The sequence below is a fragment of the Equus przewalskii genome, chromosome 10 (assembly GCF_037783145.1).
Source record: "Equus przewalskii isolate Varuska chromosome 10, EquPr2, whole genome shotgun sequence".
Lineage (NCBI taxonomy): Eukaryota > Metazoa > Chordata > Mammalia > Perissodactyla > Equidae > Equus > Equus przewalskii.
In genome coordinates, this window is record NC_091840.1 from 48,953,255 (window position 1) to 48,975,820 (window position 22,566).

The 22,566-nt window shown below is 46.0% G+C and overlaps 1 protein-coding gene and 1 pseudogene across 3 annotated transcripts in view; one reads left to right on the forward strand and one right to left on the reverse strand.

Moving 5' to 3' along the window:
• The first annotated feature begins 249 nt into the window (after positions 1-249).
• NLRP1 (NLR family pyrin domain containing 1) overlaps positions 250-22,566 on the forward strand; it is a 51,007-nt gene continuing 28,690 nt past the window's right edge. Inside the window, exons 1-6 of one of the 3 annotated variants that reach the window (XM_070563080.1) lie at positions 250-474; positions 828-1,125; positions 2,019-2,192; positions 3,919-4,122; positions 14,727-16,341; positions 20,228-20,398. In XM_070563080.1, the coding sequence (XP_070419181.1) occupies positions 406-474; positions 828-1,125; positions 2,019-2,192; positions 3,919-4,122; positions 14,727-16,341; positions 20,228-20,398 (2,531 nt within the window). In that variant the 5' untranslated portion in view covers positions 250-405. The remainder of the gene's footprint in view (positions 475-827; positions 1,126-2,018; positions 2,193-3,918; positions 4,123-14,726; positions 16,342-20,227; positions 20,399-22,566) is intronic. The other 2 variants (XM_070563081.1, XM_070563082.1) reach the window with 2 other exon arrangements.
• Positions 8,415-13,646, reverse strand: LOC139074131 (profilin-1 pseudogene; annotated as a pseudogene).

Below are 22,566 nucleotides of genomic sequence, written 5' to 3' on the forward strand. Positions count from 1 at the left end.
AGAGCGGGCCAGACCCCACACCCACCTGCCTGGAGAGTCTGCACCCACTCTGTGGGCAGGCCCTGGGGGTGGGCTGGCGGGGTGCTCCTGGAAGACTCTGCTCCAGGCACAGCGGCCTGCCGAAGCCCACCCCTGCCTTCCCGCGGATGTGGCCTGCGGGCCCTGCTGTGTGTCCCTGCTCTGCCCAGGCGTGTGATGCCGCTCCCTCCCCTGGCCACACCCCCATGTGGTTTTCTCTGGGTGACTTTTGTTCCCGCCCTGGCTGAGTGAGCTCAGTTCTCCATTGGTGCCCCAGGGCCAGGAGAGGTCTGAGGAGACCTGGGAGTCGGCAGGCCTGAGCTCAACCCTGGGCTCTAAAAGCCCACCGTCTTCTCCGCCTCTCCCCCAACCCCTCCTCCTGTCAGCATGGCAGCTCAAGACTTGGTCCCAGGAGTCCAGGCCCAGGAGACAGAAGACTCGGAGGAGCACAGAACAGTGAGTGTCCCAAGTCCCGTTCACCCAGCCTCCCGTTCCCACCCCTTCACTCTCCTGACTGGCCCCACCCAAGTAACCTGACCTCTTCCAGTGTCTCCCAGCTATCTCTGGGCTCCTCCTTCCTAAGGCTTTTCCTACCACTCCCCTTTCCCTCCCTTCTGCCAACACCATCTATTGGCAGATGCCCTGGGGTTTACAAAACTGGGTTCTGAATGCTGAATAGGAGTTTACCAGGCTAAGAGGAATGATCCCCATGGGAGTCTTGCTTTGGGAGATGGTATGGGCCAAGGGAGGCCACCATTCCCTGCCTGCCGCCCCTCACCACCAACCCCTCCCCTGTGAACATCCCCAAGGCCCCCCCAGCCCAGGCAGAGATGGCCGGTGGAGCTGAGCTGCAATGGCCCTGGTACTTGGAGTCAAGGGAAAAGAAGGAGCCGAAGGAGTTCCAGCTTCGGCTGCCTGATGCACACTCCAGGCACTCTCCCGGTGAGACTGTGGCTCAAGTAGAGGCCAGTGGCCCAGAGGTGGCCTCACGCCTGGTGGCTCTGTATGGACAGCGGCAGGCCTGGGACCTGGCCCTCCTCACCCAGAGGAGGATGGACCTGAGCAGGGTGAGCATCCAGGCCCACAGAGAGGCAGCCTCCATACCAAGTGAGTACATAAATCACCCTCTGCCCGCTGTCAATCTCCTGGGCCCCCGCCCCAGACCTTCCTCTGACTTGGGACAGCCCTGTCAATGGGGTAATCCAGGCTCAGACTAGGCTGGAGCTAAGAGGCTTGCTGGGGGTGCTTGCTGGACCCCTGTTCTAGCAAAGTGCATTCCCAGGATCTCCTGTGGTCCTCACAGCACCTGGGAGGGAGTGCTCAGAGGGCCAGAGAGGGAGGCTGACATTCAGAAGGAGGGGTGTGGATTTCACGCCCAGCTCCCAAGCGGGCACTTGCCTGGCCTTGTGTCACAAGCACAGACAGGAATCAGGCAGCAGCAGGTTCCAGTTCTGGCACCACCACAGTGAGCAAGTGGCCTCACTGTTCTCCACCTCTGCTTCTCCCTCTGTAAGCTGGGGGAGTAAGTGCCTGCCTCCTTGGACTGTGTGAGGGGTGAAGAGGTCATCCATGGTGAATGTTTAGCACAGCGTCTAACACCTAGCAGGTGCTCAGTGATAGGAGCTCGGTTGCTCTTGTTGCTGCCCCTGCTGTTGCTAGAACCATCAGCAGCCTGGGCAGGCAAAGGCTCTGAGCCCCACGTGGGAGAGCTGAGGCCTGAGGAGGAGTCGTGACTTACCTGGGAAAGTAGAGGCAGAACCAGGGCAAAGATGCAGATTTCCTGGACCCCAGATCAGGACGTTTGCCCAGCAGTGCCAGGGCATCCTTCTCCAAAGAGCCCCTGGAGGGGTCAGGGCAGGCTGCAGTGGGTTCGTTGGTTTCTCCTGACGGCTCTTGGTTAAGGCAGGAGACCTGCTGCATATGAGGAACCCTGGTTTCAGTCCCCTGGCTCCAGCCCCTGCTCTCTGGCAATCTCCAACCTCCTTTTCTGCTTCCCACAGTCCAAGTTTCCTCACTCCATGCCTCCCTGGGTAAACCCAACCTGGAGTTCTCCAGTGCCCCCACCTCCACCATGGTGCTGGGGCACTGGGTCCCTGAGGCCCCGGGGCTCCTCCAAGACTCACAGAGAAAGAATCTGAGACACTTGCCTGGCACATCTGGACACACCTGGAAAGGTGAGGCTCACTGAGTTGGCCCCCTGGGTGGAGCTGTGAGGCAGCCAGCAGGTGCCCACCTGGGTGGGCCTGTAGCTGCATGGGGCCCTGGGCAGAGGGAATTGCAAAAGAGTGATGGAGGAGCCAGCATGGGGCAGAGGGAGCCGCAGGCCTAGGAATGACTTTTCAAGAACATTCCAGTGCTGAAAGTGTACCACCTCCAATTTGACAGATGGGGAAACTGAGACCCACACAGGCCAGGCAACAGGGTGCCATGGCAGACATGGTCCTCACCCAGGAAGAGCGTAGTGCATAATCTCTGTGGACTCTGAAGATTCTTGGGGTCAGGGTGGTCCAGAAAGTTCCAAGGAGGACTCTGTTCTCCAGATGAACCCTAAAAGGAGGGTAGGCTCATTCCTCAGCCCAAACCAGTTTCCTTTCCTGACTTCTCTGATTCTGACCTCTGCCATCCTGAGTCATCCAACCGCAAAGCTCAACTACACCCACGCCTCTTCCTCTTCTTATACCAGTGCGTAGTCCACACTCACACAGCACTGGAGACAGAGCCGGGGCTCGAGCCTAGAACCAGGTGTTCCTGGAGCAGTGATTTCTCCCTCCACTCTGCTGCTGCTTTGTGAAGGCCCCACCCCCAGCTTCCCTGTCCCCCTTTTCTTTTTTTTTTTTTTTTGTTTGTTTTTTAAGATTGGCACCTGAGCTAACAACTGTTCCCAATCTTTTCTTTTTTCCTGCTTTTTCTCCCCAAATCCCCCCAGCACATGGTTGTATATTTTAGTTGTGGGTCCTTCTAGTTGTGGCATGTGGGATGCCACCTCGGCATGGCTTAATGAGCAGTGCCATGTCCATCCCCAGGATGCAAATCAGTGAAATCCCTGGGCCGCCGAAGGAGAGTACATGAACTTAACCACTCGGCCATGAGGCCGGCCCCCTGTGCCCCTTTTCTCTTTCCCTTCCTTCTGTGCCCACTCTCACCCCTCCCACTCCCAAGCCCTGCCAGTGACGGTCACAACCCAGGCTCCTTTGCCCTCGGTTTTCACCCTAACTTCACCCGCTTGCTGTGTGAGATGAAACAAGTTGCTTCATCCCTCTGTGTCTCAGTTTCCTCTCTGAGCCTTCATACTACTCAGTTCTCACTCTGCACACCACCTCCCACTCCACAGTACAGAATTTGCAAGTCTCTGAACTCCAAACTAAAAATCCGTTTGCACAGAAGTCTGAGTTTGTGATATAAACTCTTCTGAAGGAGGAGAGGGTTAGACCATTCACATCTCTCTCCCCACAAAGGTCCCCTCTTCTGCCCCCACCAGCATTCTTCTTTCTTGCCCTTCCTCCACTCAGTACCCAGTCTCACTGGCTCTTCCCTTGTTGATGACATGGAGCAATTCTGCTCTACCCCCAACTTGCATGCCCCAAGTGTCAGTGCCTGGCAATAAAGAGGACCCACCTCCTTAGAATGCCACTTAGTAACTATTTGTCGTTACTTGAAATGGGGAAGTTAGCCCCCCAAGTGGCTTATCAAAATCATTCTACCTAACAGAGGAATTTTCCACCAAGAGGAAGTTCCAGACCAGCCACTGAGAGAATAAAATTGTATCTCTATCTTTATGATTTTAAAAGTTGCATGACCAAAACCTTTCTCACAGGATTGTTGTAAGAGTTCAAAATGTATAAGCCTGAAATAAAATGGATGTTTAGTAAATGGTAATTTCTTTCCTGTCATTCCCCCCAGAAAACCCACCCTCATTCCCTTTCCAAGATTTTCCATACTCCCCAGTCTGTGAGTCACCAAGCCAGGAGTCACCCAATGCCCCCACGTCCACAGCGGTGCTAGGGGGCTGGGAATTCCCACCTCAGTCCATGCTGGCGTGCAGAAAGCAGGAGCCTCCCAGGACTGCGTGGCCTCTGGCTGAAACATCTGGAAAACACAGCACAGGTGAGGCCCTGTCGAGCTTCTGGAGAGGACTGAGTGAGGCAAAGGTGTGATGGGGGCCAGGTTGGCAGGCTGAGCACAGAGAGTTTCACAAACATCTGAAACCTCTCTCCAGAAATCCCACCTCTGGAGTCTCTCCAGCTGGCTAAGGCACCGTGTCCACAAGGCCCCTGGAAACAAAAATGCAGGTGCATTATCCGGTACAGAAAACACATCACCTGGTTTAGTGGACAGGGCACTGGTCTGGGTCAGAAGAGAAGGATTTGATTTCCACTGAGCTTCTTACCCTCCAAGTGACCTAGAACGAGTCACGTGGCCAGATGGGCTTGCTGGACACTCTCTCTGTGTGGGGTTCTGTGCCCAGTGCTTCACCTGCATAGTGCACTGAAATTTCACAACCACCCCATGAGATGGATGTTGTTATTATCCCACCTTGGAGATGAGAAGACTGAGGATCAAAAAGGCAAAATTTCAGTGAGTAGTGGCAGAGATGGAATTCAACCTTCGCTTTCTCTAACGCCGTAATCCCTGCCTTTAACCCCTACAGCCCACTCCCTCTGCCATATAGGCAACAAGGACAGTCACAGGAACGCAGGCTCCTGGTGTCCTGGTCTTACCCTCTGCTAAGGCACCTCTCTAGCATTGATCCCAATGCTTAGAGATGCCTCCTTTGAAATCTGAGCAATATTAAGTTAAAAGGATATTTTCTGCACCCAGATAGGAGTAAACTGGTAGAATCCATGGTCCTAAAATGCAGTCCAGACTCAAAATGAATCAATTGGCTTAATTAGTCACACTGCCTCCCATTCAGAAAAGAAAGGATGGAAGGAAGAAAGAATGATTAAGATGTAAGAGGCATCTTACAGAAATATACAAATGCAATAACCTTAAAATTGAAAACGTAAATGTGAAAGTCATGGGGACTAATTAGTTGCTGTAATTAAACATCTATTAATTCTGAGCATCCTAGCAACCAGGGCAAAAGGAGAAATATAATGGGTTACATGATACCTATTACTCAATAGAAAAGAAAAGACCATTTAGAGAAAAATACATTTTTCCCTGATTCTAAGTTTTTGTTTTTTCCAGCTTTGAGGTATAATTGGCCAATAAAATTTTATTATGTTTAAAGAGTACAATATGATGATTTGATGTCCATGCACTTTATGAAATGATTACTACAATCAAGTTAATTCATGCATCCATCACCTCACATACGTGTGTGTGTGTGTGGTGAGAATGCTTAAGACTTACTCTCTCAGCAGATTTCAAACATACAACACAGTATTACTAACTATAATCACCATGCTGCACATTAGATCCTCAAAACTTACTCATCTTACAAATGAGAGTTTGTACCCTTTGACCAGCAAATCCCCACTTCCTCCACCCACCCCACCCCGGCCTCCGGGCCTGATGACCGAAGTTCCTCTTTCTGCTTCTGTGTTTAAATGACGTTTAGGGATTTTTTTTTTTTTTTAGATTCCACATGTAAGTGATACTATACAGGATTTGTCTTTCTCTGTCCAGCTTATTTCTCTTTGCATAATGCCCTCCAGTTTCAACCATGTTATGACAAATGGCAGGATTTCCTTCCTTTTTTATGGCTGAAATATATTCCATCCTAAATATGCACCACATCTTCTTTATCCATTCATCCGTTGATGGACGCTTAGGTTGTTTCCATGTCTTGGCTATTGTGAATAATGCTGCAATGAACATGGGGGTGCAGATAGCTCTGCAAGACACTGGTTTCATTTCCTTCCAGTGTATACCCAGAAGTGAGATTGCTGGATCATATGGTAGTTTTATTTTTAATTTTTTGAGGAACCTCCATACTGTTTTCCATAGTGGCTGCACCAATTTACATTTCCACCAACAGTGCACAAGGGTTCCCTTTCCTCCACATCCCTACCAGCATCTGTTATCTCTCCTCTTTTGGATAATAGCCTTTCAGACAGGTGTGAGGTAACAGCTCCTTGTGATTTTGATTTGCATTTCCCTATTGATTAGCGATATGGAGCACCTTTTTATGCATCTGCTGGACATTTGTATATCTTCTTTACCAAACTGTCTATTCAGGTCCTTTGCCTATTTTTTAACTGGATTATTTGGTTTTTTTGCTATTGAGTTGTATTAAGTTCCTTGCATATTTTAGACATTGACCCCTAAGCAGACATATGGTTTACAAATATTTTCTCCCATTCCGTAGGTTGTCTTTCCATTTTGTTGATCGTTTCCTTTGCTGTGCAGAAGCTTTTTAGTTTGATGTAGTCCCACTTGCTTATTTTTGCTTTTGGTATTTGTGCTTTTGGTGTCACATCCAAAAACTCATTGTAAAAACCAATGATAAGGAGATTTTCCCTATGTTTTCTTCTAGGAGTTTTATGATTTCAGATCTTACATTTAAGTCTTTGATCCATTTTGAGTTAATGTTTGTGAGTGGTGTAAGATAGTTGTCTGGTTTCATTCTTTTGCGTGTGGATATCTAGTTTTGCTGATACCATTTATTAAAGAAATCATCCCTTCCCCATTCAGTATTCTCAGCTACCTTGTCGAATACCAAATCAAATAGTTGACCATGTACGTGTGGGTTTATTTCTGGACTCTCAATTCTGTTCCATTGGTCTGTGTGTCTGTTTTTATGGCAATACCATACTGTTTTGATTACTATAGCTTTGTAATAACATTTGAAATCAGGAAGGGTGGGACTGCCAGCTTTGTTCCTTTTTTCTCAAGATTACTTTGCCCTTTGGGGGTCTTTTGTGTTTCCATAAGAATTTTAGGATTGTTTTTTCTATTTCTCTGAAAAATGTCATTGGAACTTTGATAGAGAGTGCATTGAATCTATAAATCACTTTGGGTCGTTTGACATCTTAACCATGTAATTCTTCCAATCCAAGAACATGAATATCTTTCCATTTGTTTGTGTCTTCTTCAATTTCTCTCATCAGTATTTTATAGTTTTCTGTGTACAGGTCTCTCAACCCCTTGGTTAAATTTATTCCTAAGTATTTTATTGTTTTTAAAGCTATTGTGAATGGGATTGTAGGATTGTTTTCTTTCTTTCTTTTTCAGATGGTTCATTATTGATGTAAAGAAATGAAACTGAATTTAATACATTGATTTTGTACCCTGCAGCTTTACTAAATTTATTAATTAGTTTTAACAGGTTTCTTTGGTAGAATCTCTAGGGTTTTCCAAATATAAGATTATGTCACCTACAAAGAGAGACAATTTTTCTTTTTCCCTTCTGATTTGGATGTCTTTTATTTCTTTTTATTGCCTATTGCTCTGGCTGGGACTTCCAGTACCACGTTGAATAGGAGTGGTGAGAGTGGGCACCCTTGTTTTGTTCCCCATCTTAGAGGAAAAGGTTTCAACCTTTCACAACTGAGTATGATGTTAGCTGTGTGTTTGTCAAACATGACCTTTATTATGTTGAGTACGTTCCTTCTGTTCCCAATTTGTTAATAGTTTTTATCATGAAAGGTTGTTGTAGTTTGTCAAATGTATCTATTTAAATGATTTATGATTTTTATATTTCAATCTACTAATGCGATGTATCACATTTATGGATTTCTGTATGTTGAACCCTCCCTGCATCCCGGAGATGAATCCCACTTGATCATTGTGTACGATCCTTTTTTCTTTTTTTTTTTTTTTAAGATTTTATTTTTTCCTTTTTCTCCCCAAAGCCCCCCGGTACATAGTTGTGTATTCTTCGTTGTGGGTTCTCCTAGTTGTGGCATGTGGGACGCTGCCTCAGCGTGGTCTGATGAGCAGTGCCATGTCCTTGCCCAGGATTCGAACCAACGAAACACTGGGCCGCCTGCAGCGGAGCGCGCGAACTTAACCACTCGGCCATGGGGCCAGCCCCTGTGTACGATCCTTTTAACGTGCTGTTAAATTTAGTTTGTTCGTGTTTTGTTGAGAATTTTTACATCTATGTTCATCAGGGATATTGGCCTGTAATTTTCTTTTCTTGTAGCGTCCTTGTCTGGCTTTGGTATCAAGTTAAAGCTGGCCTCAGAAGATGACTTTGGAAGTGCCCCCTCCTCTTCTATTTCTTGGAAGAGTTGGAGAAGGGATTGTCATTAATTCCTCTTTCAACGTTTCATAGAATTCACCAGTGAAGCCATTTGGTCCTGTGCTTTCCTTTTTGAGAGATTTTTAATTATTGATTCATTCTCCGTAATAGCTATAGGTCTACTCAATTTTGCTATTTCTTCATGATTCAGTCTTAGCAAGTTGTATGTTTCTAGGAGTTTATCCATTTCTTCTAGGTTATCCAATTTGCTTTTTTTTTTTTAGTAGAATCTTTTTTATTCAGAAAAAAAACGCAAAAAACAAAAAAGTTTTCCAACCACACACAGGAGGGGTATGGGTAGGGGGAGGTGTCTGTCCATCCAGCCCCGGCCCCCAGCCCAGGTGGTTTTGGCAGCAATAACGGATGTGGAGTAATGGCCCCAAAAATAAAAATGGTGTATGTGTGTGTATGGGAAGGGAAGGGAAGGGGTGCAAAAGCAGTGGGGAGTGGTGGAGGGAAGGGACAGACGAGGTCAGTACTGGGAACACCGCAGGTGGGAGGCCATTTCATAACATTTCTTGTTGATCATACCACCGTGGACACCTTCTTTGCCCATCAGCAGGACTAGCATCTTGGCAGTCATGGTGACAGTGATGTTGAAGGTGGGGGCTCCGCCGGTGCTCTTGGTGCGAAGATCCATGGTAAATTCCCCATCCTGCAGCAGTGAGTCCCGGATCACAGGACATTTCTGGCCCCCAAGTGTCAGCCCATTCACGAAAAAACTTGACCGGCCTTTGCCAACCAGGACACCAACCTCAGCTGGCGTGATGTTGACGAAGGTTTTCCCGGGGACGGCGGCCCAGACGGAGGGCGAGTCCTTATAGCCCACGATGGCCGCGTCCTGACAGGTCCCGTCCACCATGAGGTTGTCGATGTAGGCGTTCCACCCGGCCATGGCGCTGCTGCTGGGGCTGCTCTCGGCGCTGCTGCTGGGGCCGCGGGCTGGGCTCGGGCTGCCTCGGGCTGGCGGGCGGGGGGAGGCGGAGAGCTTGGGGCACGCGCTGCTGTCCGGTAGGTTATCTAATTTGTTGGCCTATAATTGTTCGTATTAGTCTCTTATGATCCTTTGTATTTCTGCAGTTTCAATCGTACTGTCTGCTTTTCCTGTTTTTATTTGAGCCTTCTCTTTTTCTTAGTGAATCTAGCTAAACTTTTGTCAATTTTGTTTATCTTGTCAAAAAACCAAGTGTTCATTTCATTGGCCTTTTCTATTGTTTTCTTAGTCTCTGTTTCATCTATTTCTGCTCCCATCTTTATTTCCTTCCTCTGCTAACTTTGGACTTAGTTTGTTCCTCTTTTTCTAGTTCTTTGAGGTGTAAAGTTAGGCTGTTTATGTGAGATCTCTCTTTTTTCTTAACATAGACATATCTCACTATAAACTTCCCGCTTAGAACTGCTTTTGACGTATTCCTTATGCTTTAGCACGTTGTGTTTCCATTTTCATTTGTCTCGAGATATTTTTTGGTTTCTCTTTTGATTTCTTCTTTGACCCATTGATAGTTTAGGAGTGTGTTGTTTAATGTCCACGTATTTGTGAATTTTCCTGCTTTCCTCCTATTATTGATTTCTAGTTTCATACCATTGTGGTTGGAAAAGGTACTTGATATATTTCAATCTTCTTAAGTTTGTTAAGACTTGTTTTGTGACCCAACATATGATCTATACTGGAGAATGTTTTGTGTGAACTTGAGAAGAATGTGTGTTCTCCTTCTGTTGGATGGAATGTTCTGTATATGTCTGTTAGGTCCATTTGGTCTAACGTGTAGTTCAAGTCCAATATTTCCTTGTTGATTTTCTGTCTGGATGATCTATCCGTCATTGAAGGTGGGGTTTTGAAATCCGCTACTATTATTGTGTTGCTGTCTATTTCCACTTTCAGATCTATTAATATTTGCTTAATATATTTAGGTGCTCCAATGTTGGGTGCATATATATTTACAATTATTATATCCTCTTGATGAATTGACCCCTTCGTCATTGTATAAAGACCTTCTTTATCTCTTGGTATAGCTTTTTACCTAAAATCTATTTTCTCTGATGTAATTATAGCTACTCCTCCTCTCTTTTGGTTTCCACTTGCACGGAATATCTTTTTCCATCTCTTCACTTTAGCCTTTGTGTGTCTTTAAAGCTGAAGCGAGTCTTTTGTAGGCAGCATATAGTCTGGTCTTGTTTGTTTGTTTGTTTTATCCATTCAGCCACTCTATGTCTTGTGACTGGAGAATTTAATCCGTTTACATTTAAAGTAATTATTGATAGGTAAAGAATGACTACTGCCATCTTGTTAATTGTTTTTCTGGATGTTTTATAGTTCCTTTATTCCTTTTTTCCCTTCTTTCTGTCTTCTTTTGTGATTTGATGATTTTCCATAGTGGTATGCTTTGATTCCTTTCTTTTCATCTTTTGTGTATCTGCTGTAGGTTTTTGCTCTGTGGCTACCATGAGGCTTACATAAAACGTCTTATAGTTACAACAGTCCATTTTAAGCTATTAATAACTTAGTGTCACTCACATAGAAAACCTATACCCTTTGACTTTTCCCTTCACATTTTATGTATTTGATGTCACAATTTACATCTTTTTATATTGTCTATCTATTAACAAATTACTGTAACTATAGTTATTTTTAATACTTTTGTCTTTTAACCTTTGTAATAGAGTTAAGTGATTTACACACTATCATTACAGTATCAGAGTATTCTAAATTTGACTATATATTTACCTTTACCAGTGAGTTTTATACTTTCACATGCTTTCATTTTACTAATTAGCATCCTTTCATTTCAACTCGAAGAACTCCTTTTAGCATTTCTTCTAAGTCAGGTCCAGTGGTGATGAATTCCCTCAGCTTTTATTTATCTGGGAAATTCTTTATCTCTCCTTCATTTCTGAAGCTTTGCCTGGTAAAGTATTCTTGGTTGACAGTTTTTTTATTTCAGTACTTTGAATAAATCATCCCACTCTCTCCTGGCCTGTGAAGTTTCTGCTGAGAAATCTGCTCATAGCCTTACAGGGGTGCCCTTGTATGTGGTTAGTCATTTTTCTCATTCTGCTTTCAAAATTCTCTTTGTCTTTGATGTTTTTTGCAGTTTTATCATCATGTGTATAAGTGAAGTCCTCTTCAAGTTGAATCTGTCTATGGACCTATAAGCTTCATGTACCTGGATGTCCATTTCTCTCCCCAGATTTGGGAAGTTTTTAGCCATTATTTCCTTAAATAAGCTTTCTTCCCCTTTCTGTCTCTCTTCTCTTTCTGGGACTCCCATAATGTGAATATTATTTTGTTTGATGGTGTGCCATAATTCATGTAGGCTTTCTTTGCTCTTTTTTATTTTTCTTTCTTTTTTCTCCTCTGACTGGATAATTTCAAGTGACCTGTCTTTGAGGTCACAGATTCTTTCTTCTACTTGATCAAGTCTGCTGTTGATGCCCTCTGTTGCAATTTTCATCTCATTCATTGTATACTTCAGTTCCAGAATTTCTTCTTGGTTCTTTTTTGTGATTTCTCACTTTCAACTTCTCATTCTGAACTCCTCATTTTGTTCATGTATTGTTTTCCATATTTCATTGAGTAGTCTATCTGTGTTTTCTTGTAGCTGAGCTTCCTTAAAGCAATTATTTTTTAATTCTTTGTTCAGCAATTTGTAAGTCTCCATTTCTTTGGGGTTGGTTACTGGAAAATTATTGTGTTCCTTTGGTGGTGTCCTGCCCTTGATTTTTTGTGTTTCTTATAGCCTCCTTGTGTGATGTCTGTGCATTTGATGGAATATTCCCCTCTTCTAGACTTTATGGACTGGTTTTGGTGGGGAAAGACCTTTACCTAAGTGTAGATGCAAGGGTGCCAGCTGGGTGAGGTGTGGCAGTTCTGGTTCCAGGGAAAGTTCTTGTGTAGTCCTGGTGTAGCCCCGTCAGCTGAAGTCAGTGTTGGCAAAGATTGCAGGGGTCCTCAGTGCCCAAGGGTGCTGGAGACCTCTTGATCTTCCTTTCTTCCACAGGGGATATCACAGCTGAAGGGATTCCTCTTGGTGCTAGGTCCAGCTTGCAGGCACCCTTACAGTGGTAATGGCACTGGTGTCTGATGCACAGATGCACACAGAATGGCTGCAGAGCCAGGGTCTGAACCACAGGCACACACGGAACATCCAGGACTCTGGGGTCTAATTGTTGTTTTTTGTGAGGGGACAAAGACTAGTATCTTCTACTCCACCATCTTACTGATGCCACTCTCCTCTGATTCTAAATTCTAAGGGAATTCTTCAAGTGAAAAACTTGAACCAAATAATATCCCAAAAACAGTGCAAGTGCAAAAACTATGTGGTGAGCATTTTGATATATGAAGAGCAAAAATAGGCAAATATTTTTGTGCAAAAGACAAGGTGGTAAATATTTCAGGCTTTGTGAGCCATGCAGTCTCTTTTGCAAACATTCAACTCTCCCTCAGAGCCTGAAAGTAACCACATAAAAATAGGCTATAATACACAAACAACTAATACATAATACATAACATAAGCAAATAGGCGTGGCTGTATTACAAATGAAACTGCATTTATGACACTAAATTTTGGATTTTATATAATTTTCACATCATGAAATATTATTCTTTTTTTTTTATTTTTTCAAACCATTTAAAAATGTAATACGTCGTATAAGTGACACGACGTCCTTAAGTCACACGTCGTATAACAGATGGCCAGCTGGGTTTGGCTAGAGTTTGCCAATCCGTGGTCTAAAGCATAATATTAAAATGCAATTTGTTATAGGTTTTGGTCGGGGGGGGTATTTTTTAAGTTTTACTAAATCAAGAGGATTTAGTTATGTGGCATGCTAACAGATTCATTAAACTAGGATGCTTTGGAGAATATGGCACGAAGAAGAGCTAAGCTCTCTCTTGGCACCTTGGGCAGACACAAGACCCTGAGTGGGGTAGGCCATAGCCACGACCCAGATGCTCCAAGAAGATTTTCACGTTGCCAGAAATGTTCTCACAAGAGACAATAAAAGTGGATCTATAGATTATGATTTCACGGGTTGGGGTGGCCATCTGACACTCTTGTCTCATCAATGCTAAAAGTGTGAATTGATCCCACATGCCCCACTCTCCCCCAGACTTTTCTCAGTACACCCACAAATATAGAACAGGTAACCTTGAACTCTGGGGGCCCAACAGGTTCCCCAAGATGAACTGGGCTTCAGGATCCCAGATGAGTCACTTGCATCCTCTCAAAAATTCACCTAAAGAGAGCAGCTGGCCCAGTGACTTAGTGGCTAAGTTCACGCACTCCACTTTGGCAGCCCAGAGTTCACATGTTCGGATCCTGGGAGCAGACCTACACACTACTCATCAAGCCATGCTGTGGCGGTGTCTCACATGTAAAATAGTGGAAGATTGGTATCGATGTTAGCTCAGGGCCAATCTTTCTCAAGCAAAAAAAAAAAAAAAAAATCCCCTAAGGAGAGAAGTGAGAGGCACTCAAAATATTCTGAAGGGAAGAAAGGAAGGAGTTGTAACAATTATTCTATTTGGAATCTGACTAAGGTGTAAGCTTGAGGCCCCTCCCTGGGGGACAATCCCTGTCATGTGCTCAGCTCCTCACAGTTCACAAAGCACTTTCCTGTGTGTCTCAGGTGGGTTCCCCCAGAAGCAGACCCTGAGACAGGACTTGAGTGTAGGTGGTTTATCAGGTAAAAAGTGATTTTACCTGATAAAAAGTGATTCCCTGGAAGCACAAGCAGGAGGGAGACGCGAGGCAGGGAAGGTGGGAAACCAATGCAACCTGCATTGTGGAGCAGGTTACCTCTATGAGCAACCAAGGTTCGAAGTGCTGGGCATCTCTAGAAGACAGTGTAGAACACACTCTCTGGGGGGACAACGGACTGCCATCTGTCACTGGTTGAGGGTTCCTTCTGGAGCATTAACTCCCCAGTGTTTCTGGCCCGCCCCACTCATGGGCTGAGAGAGAGCCCTCTGACGGACAACCACAGGTGCTTGCAGAAGGACGTGCTTGGCATGTTCTTCAACGGTGGGTGCAGAGGGGGACACTGTCAGGAACCAATAGTATCTGCTACACCACCCATTGTCTCTTTTACTCCTCCATGCCCACCTAAAAGGAGAGGTCACAATGCCCAATTTACAGATGAGAATATTGAGGCTCAGTGGGGCTAACAGCTCAGGTCGTGGGCTTAACGAGAGCAGACAGCCATGTCTATTTTGTCCACTCTTTATCCCCAGCCTCTAGAGCAGTGTCTGGCACATAGTAAGCCCTTGACTAGTATTTGTAGAATGAAGGAAAGTGACACAGGGAATATGACTTGGTGAAGTCAAGACTTGAGCTGAGATCTTCTCCCCCAAAGCCCATGTTCCTTCCACTGACCTGGCAAGAGTGTACTGGTGTCGGCAGCCAGCACGGAGTGGGGCTCGAAGTGGGTGCGTAACACAGTTGTGGAATGAGTGAATGAAGGAAGAAACGAACAAATCTGTTCTATACCTTTATGTTCCATCTTTCCCTCCCTTACTCAGGAATCAGAGAAAGATACCAGAAGCAATGGAGAGAGACGCCCTGCCCCACACAGTCAAGGCAAAATGAAGATTTGCACCAAAAATTCGTGCAGCTACTACTTCTACACACATCTGACCCCGGAAGTCATGAGTCCCTGGTCAGGAGATGCTGTCCTCACGGGGTGGTAGAAGAGGAAGGACATTTGATTGAGATTGGAGACTTATTTGGCCCGGGCCTGGGTACCCAGAGAGGGCCTCACACAGTCGTACTGCATGGGGTTACTGGAATCGGGAAGTCGACACTGGCCAGACAGGTGAGAGGAGCCTGGGAGGAAGGTCGGCTGTACAGGGACCGCTTCCAGCACGTCTTCTACTTCAACTGCACAGAGCTGGCCCAATCCAAGCCAGTGAGTCTTGCCAAGCTCATGGGAGAAGACTGCGCTGCCCCAGCGCCTCCCATTCGGTCTCAGCAGGAAAAGATGCTCTTCATCCTCGATGGTTTAGATGAGCCAGAATTGGTCCTGGAGGAGCAGAGGCCTCTCTGTGAGGACTGGAGCCTACGGCAGCCAGTGCCCAGAGTACTGCACAGTTTGCTAAGGAAAGTCTTACTTCCCGAGGCATCCTTGCTGGTCACAGCTCGGACCCCAGCTCCACAGAAGTTCATTCTTTCTTTGGAGCACCCACATTGGGTGGAAGTCCTTGGATTCTCCGAGTCCTCCAGGAAGGAATATTTCTACAGATATTTCACAGAAGAAAGCCAAGCAGTTCAAGCCTTTAGCTTGGTTGAGTCAAACCCAGCCCTCTTGACCCTGTGTCTCGTGCCCTTCGTGTCCTGGATGGTCTGCACTTGCCTGAAGCAGCAGATGGAGCGGGGGGAAGAACTCTCACTGACATCCCAGACCACCACGGCCCTCTGTCTGCACTACCTTTCCCAGGCTCTCCCAGCTCAGCCCCTCAGGACTCAGCTGAGGTGCCTCTGCTCTCTGGCTGCTGAGGGAGTCGGGCAAGGAGAGACCCTGTTCAGTCTGAACGACCTCAGGAAGCACAGGTTAGATGGAGCCTGCATCTCCACTCTCCTAAAGATGGGTCTTCTTCAAAAGCACCCCACCTCTCAGAGATACAGCTTCATTCACCCGTTTTTCCAGGGGTTCTTTGCAGCAATGTCCTATGCACTGGGGGATAAGGAGAAAAGTGATCATCTTAACAGCACCAGACGCATAAAAAAGTTGCTAGAAAAATGTGAGAGGCATGACCCGTTTGGGACACCAACCACACCTTTCCTATTCGGCCTTTTGAGTGAGCAGGGGGTGAGAAAGATGGAGCACATCTTCAGGTGCAAGCTGTCTCAAGAGAGGAAGGGGGACCTGCTGCAGAAGGTGGAGGCAGAGGTGCGGCGAGGGCATCCCTCCCTGCCACCATACTCGCTGCAGGTGCTCCGCTGTTTGTATGAGATTCAGGACGAAGACTTCCTGATGCAGGCAATGGCCCATTTCCAAAGAACAAGGATGTACGTCCAGACCGACATGGAGCTCCTGGTGTTCACTTTCTGTGTTAAATTCTGCCACCATGTGGAGAGGCTTCAGCTGAATGAGAGTGGACCACACAGACAGGCGTGGAGGCCCTCCAGTGTGGTTCTGTGAGTACCCCCACCCACCCCTCTCTCCAGCTGCTCTGTCGGTTCCACCCTACTCAGCACTGGGGGCTAAAAGATCAAGGTCACCGGTGACTTCTACCTGTCAAATCTGACTGCCATTCTCTATCTACCTAAGATGCTCTGCAGCAGCATCCAACTGTGTGGCGTGCCCGCCTACTTCAGGGCAGACCCGCTGTGGCCCTGCCTTGTACCGCTGCTTCTCCTCCTGCCTCTGTGATTACCGCCACCTTCCCTTCTGGGCGTGCTTCCACCCGCACGCTGTCCTGAGTTCCCCTCCGCACAGCCCACCTGCCTCTGTTTCTCTCTCTTGACATGTTTCTCTCTGAGCAACTGCTCCCTCAGCTGCTCAGACATGCCCTGGCTGGCTGTCGGCAATGACACTGGCCCTGAGCTCTCTCCCATCACCTTGGAATGTGTGTGTTCGAAAGGGAGTCTCTATTTTTTCCTGCAAAACTGACTTCCTTGTTTGTGTCGGTGATGCATGGCTGCCCGAGGCACTCCACCTGAAATGCCCCATCTGAGCATGACAGTAGCTTTGTCTAACCATCTTCCAACCCCAGCACCACTATTAACTTCCCCACCCAGATTCCCCGACTTCGCTGCAGTATTGGTCATTTAGTACTGTTATGTGTCTATCTCCCCCTTCAGATGATTCATTCCATAAATATTCACTAAGCGCTGATTTTATGCCAGGCCCTGAAGATCACAGATTAACAAAGCACAGTCCCTCCCCTCAAGGAGCTCAGACTTTGGGGGAGAAGAGAGCCATCCGTCCAATAATTAGAAGAGAATGCCATGCCTGTAGTAACAGAGGCATGGACACAGCCCGATGGTGGCCAGAGGAAGGGAGTGACCACACCAGTGGACCAGAAAAGGAAAGGGTCTCAGGGGAAGAAATGTTGGATTTGGGTTTTTTATTTTCAGATTTTTTAAGTTTTTTCTCGCAATAAAACCCATGCTCATTGTAGAAAAATAAGGATATGTAGACAAGCAAAATGATAAAAAGTAATACGAACCAGAATTCCATCACTCAGAGATGATCGCCATAAAGAATATATCTGACCAGCCCTGTGGCCGAGTGGTTAAGTTTGTGCACTCCACTTTGGCGGCCCAGGGTTTCGCCAGTTCAGATGCTGGGCACGGACATGGCACGGCTCCTCGGGCCATGCTGAGGCAGCGTCCCACATAGCACAACCAGAGGCACTCACAACTAGAATATATAACTATGTACCAGGGGGCTTTGGGGAGAATAAGAAAAAAAAAAGATTGGCAACAGGGGCTGGCCTGGTGGCGCAGCGGTTAAGTGCACACGTTCCGCTTCAGCAGCCCGAGGTTCACTGGTTCGGATCCCAGGTGCGGACATGGCACCACTTGGCAAGCCATGCTGTGGTAGGCGTCCCATACTTAAAGTAGAGGAAGATGGGCATGGATGCTAGCTCAGGGCTGGTCTTCCTCAGCAGAAAGAGGATTGGCGGTGGATGTTAGCTCAGGGCTAATCTTCCTCAAAATAAAGGATTGGCAACAGATGTTAGCTCAGGTACCAATCTTAAAAAAAAAAAAAGAATTGAAGTATATCCTCCAGTTTTTTCTCTATGCACATTTCTACGGCAAAACTGAAACACACTGTACATTTTATTCTACAGTCAGCTTTATTTTCCTTATGTTTATATCAAGGCTATCTTCTCATGTTATTAAGTAGCCTGGTACAACATCATTTTGAATGACCACGTGATATTCAATAGGGAAGATGCCACCACAGATGTGACCATTCCTCTATTTTGGGTACTTAGGTTGTTTCCTGTTAGTTCTTCATGGTTATAAACCTGAACTGGGCCTTGAAGGACCTGGGTATGGGTGTTACAAGTGATGGTGGCATGACGTGCAGACCTTCAGAAGTGTCCTGAGCGGGCACAGAGACATGGCCAGGTGGGATGTAAGAGGAACAAGTGACGCTGGGCTGGAGCAAGAGAGTCTGGAATAGATGGTGGCAAATGAGCTGAGAGAGCCCATGGGGAAGTCAGAGGCTTCAGCTGCAAGTGAGGAGGGAGATTTTAAAGGCACTGAGTCAGCCAGACAAGGCGGGCAGAATAACAAGGAGGCTGCTATAAACGAAGAAAAATGCCAGGAGGAAACGTTGTGGATTGGCCAAGGGCTGTGGAAGGGAGAGGAGGGCCAACCTGAGACAGTAAGGATGGGCAGCTTCCAGGTCTTTGGCTTATAATTAAGCATTGTGCATTTTGAATAATAAATCTTTAATTTTTTCTTTCAGTCCCTCTGATTAAAGATAGCAAATGTTGACCAAAACAAAAAGTTAAAAAATGTATTATTCAAATTTCCCAAAACTAAATAAATGTGAAAGAAATTCAAATAATTAAACTTTCAAATGATCGTTTTGGGGGTATCTTTGAAGCATTTGTACTTCCCCTCCACACAGCCCACCTGCCTCTGTTTCTCTCTCTTGACATGTTTCTCTCTGAGCAACTGCTCCCTCAGCTGCTCAGACATGCCCTGGATGGCTGTCGGCAATGATCGTTTTGGGGGTATCTTTGAAGCATTTGTACTTCTGGAGCTGTTAAAGCTTAAAAGTGCATGAAGGGGCCGGCCCCATGGTGTATTGGTTAAGTTTGGTCACTCTACTTCGGCAGCCCAGGTTTGCAGGTTTGGATCCCAGGGACAGACCTACACTACTCGTCAGCCATGCTGTGTCAGAGACCCACATATAAAGTGGAGGAAGACTGGCACAGACGTTAGCTCAGGGCTAATCTTCCTCAGCAAAAAAAAAAAAAAAAGCACTAAGACTTTTGGGATACTCTGTAATATCTTTTGATCCTCACAAAACCCTCTGCAGTAGGAACTCTTGCCTCTTTTTGCATGCGAGGAGAATAAATGAGGCAGAGAGAAGTGGGATTCATATGCAGGCAGCTGGTTCCAGGGCCTCTGCTGCTCACCTCTGCACAGCCCCACAGACTTAGGGCGAAGATGAATCAAGCTGGGGACATATTGGGATGTATTAGGTCAAGGTGCTATGGAGGTGTTGAAGTGGAGATATCTGTCAAGAAAGTAGAGATGCCAATCTGGACCTTGAAATAGAGTTTGAGTCATTGAAGCCCAGGAAGTAGACGAGACTAAGAAAGTAGTGTGTGAAAATGGAGAATTAAATGGGTGGCAATTACATGAGGCGACCTACTCAAACACTCCCAGGAGAAGCCTGTCATCCTCCCCCGTCCAGCTACAGATGGTCTCTCCTGGGACATTCCCTTTGGCCATCTTTCTCCTGGGGACTCTCTCTGTGGTCTTGCTATCCTTGGAAGGGGATAGGGTCCCACGTGAGTCAACCTGGACAACAGTATCTATGGTCATGTACCACGTTGCCATCACACAGTCATCCTCAAACCACCAATCCCAGGCTTGATTCCCTCCTCCCATCTCCTCCTTTCCTTTCTGGCACTGGGACTCAGAATGTCTGTGCCAAAGGAAGACAGGTGTGTCTGCATTGAAAGGAGGAAGGCTGTCCGGATCCCAGAGCTCCTCCTCTGTGCCAGGCCCAATGCTGGGCACTGCAGATTAAATAGATGGGAAACATCGGCCGCTGCCCTCAAGGAACTCCCACACTGAGGCAGAAACACACACACAAATTGAACACTTCGGTACAGAATGGCAAGGGCTGTAGAATGAGGAGCCACACAGAGGAGGGGCACCTAGCCCAGGGCGGCAGGGGCAGTAGGGGAGGCTGGTCAGTCCTGGGGACAGCACTGTCCGTTGTGCCTGGCTCTCAGAGAGCACAGCCCCACTGTGTTGTGCAGGGCTGTGCACCTCAGACACCACACACACAAGTCACATCTCTCCTGTCCCTCTCTCCCTCCCTCAGGTTGAGCCGGGCCCCAGTCACAGATGCCTGCTGGAAGGTTCTCTTCTCCGTTCTCCAGGTCACTGGGAGCCTGAAGGAGCTGGACCTGAGTGGGAACTTCTTAAGCCTCTCTGCAGTACAGAGTCTTTGTGAGGCCCTGAGACACCCTCGCTGCCACCTGCAGACCCTGCGGTGAGTCTGGCCTGTGTTCTGTTCTGAAACCGGGATGGACCTAAGTCTGGGATGGGAGATCGGTCTTTATATTCAGCAAATACTCACTGCACCCTTCTCTGGCCATGCACTGTGCCAGGTGCCAGGGCTACTACAGGAAACAGTCACAAACAGGATTTTTTTCTATCACAGAGTTTGCAAGAGACTGACCTGAATCAAGGAACCACACAAACAAATGTGTAATTACAGGCCCAGATAAGGGCTCCAGTGGAAAACTTCCTTAAGGAAGGATGTGAAGCTTGAAAAAGATCTGAAGAATACAGAGGATTTACCCAAGTGAAGCAGGAGGGAAAAAAGTTTCAGGCAGAGGGAACAACATGTACAGAGGCCCTGTGGCAGGAGGGAAGATGGGCAGTCAAGGAACTGAAAGAAGACCATGTGTCTGGGGGGTAGAGAGAGCAAAGTGGTGAGATGAGGCTACAGAAATCAATAGGAGCCAGACTATGCAAGGCCTCCAGGGCCCTGTTGGAATTTGGGGGTTTTTTTCCTAATGCAATGGGATTTTAAGCAGAAGTTAACAAGATGGGTACATTTTCAAAGTAGAAACAGATGGCAATGTGAAAAATGGATTGCAGGAGAGCAGAAGTTCAGGTTAGAAAACCAGTTCGTATGAAAATTTCAGTAGTTCCTGTAAAGATGGTGAGAGCTTGGACTAAGGAAAATTACAATAGTTTCTGTAAGAGATAGTGATAACTTAAGACTGTAGTGTTGGCCGTGGAGATGGAAAGAAGTGAGTGGGTTCAAGAGATGTATAAAGGTAAAGTCAGCCAGACTCAGTAATGGACTGGATTTATGGAGAAAGGGAGATGGAGATATCAAGGATGACCTGAGGTTTATGGCTGGAAGAACTCATGGGATTGTGGCACCTTCACTAAGTTGGAAAATCCTGGGAGAGGAGTGATTGAAGGATAGGATGTCATGAGTATGATTTTGGCCGTGTTTCTTTTAAGTTCCTTTGAGGTATCCAAGTGGAGATGTCAAGCAGGTATCAAAAAAATCTCTATGCAAAAATAAGATTGCCCCATAAAACAAACCTCAACAAATTTAAAAAGGTTGGAATCATGCAAATCATATTCCCTGACCGTAATGGAATGAAATTAGAAATCAATAGCAAAGGAAAATTTCGAGAATTCACAAATACACAGAAATCAAACAACATACTCCTAAATAACCAGTGGATCAAAGAAGAAATCACAAGGGAAATTAGAAAATACTTTGAGATGAATGAAAATGAAAACACAACATACCAAAAGTTATTCGATGCAGCTGAAGCAGTGCTTAGAGGAAAATTTATAGCTATCAATGCCTATGTCAAAAAAAAAAAGAAGAAAGGATACCACTACACATCTAGTTGAATGGTGAGAATCCAGAACACTGTCAACACCAAATGCTGGCAAGAATATGGAGCAATAGGAACTCTCATACATTACCGGTGGGAACACAAAATGGTACAGCCACTTTAAATGATAATTTCACAGTTTCTTACAAAATTAAACATACTCTCACCATATGATGCAACAATCATTCTCCTTGGTATTTACCCAAATAACTTAAAAACTTGTGTCCACACAAAAACTTACACACAGATGTTTATAACAGCTTTATTCACAGTTGCCAAAACTTGGAAGCAACCAAGACGTCCTTCAGTAGGTGAGTGGATAAATAAATTGTGCAACATCCATACAATGCATATTATTCAGCACAAAAAAAATGAGCCGTCAAGCTATGAAAAGACATGGAGGAAACTTAAATGTGTATTATTAGGTGAAAGAAGATAATCTGAAAAGATTACATACTGTATGATTCCAACTATGTGACATTCTGGAAAAGACAAAACTATCGAGACAGTAAAAAGATCAGTGATTGCCAGGAGTTAGTAGGGAGGGAAGGATGAATAGGCAGAGCATGGAGAATTTTTAGGACAGTGCCACTATTCTGTACGACATTGTAAGGGTGGATACGTGCCATTATATGTTTGTCCAAAACCGTAGAATGTACAACACTAAAAGTGAACCATAATGTAAACTATGAACTTTGGGTGATTATGATGTGTCAATGTAGGTTCACTGATTGCAGCAAATGCACCACCGTGGTGCCAGATGATAATGGGGGAGGCTATGCATGTGGAA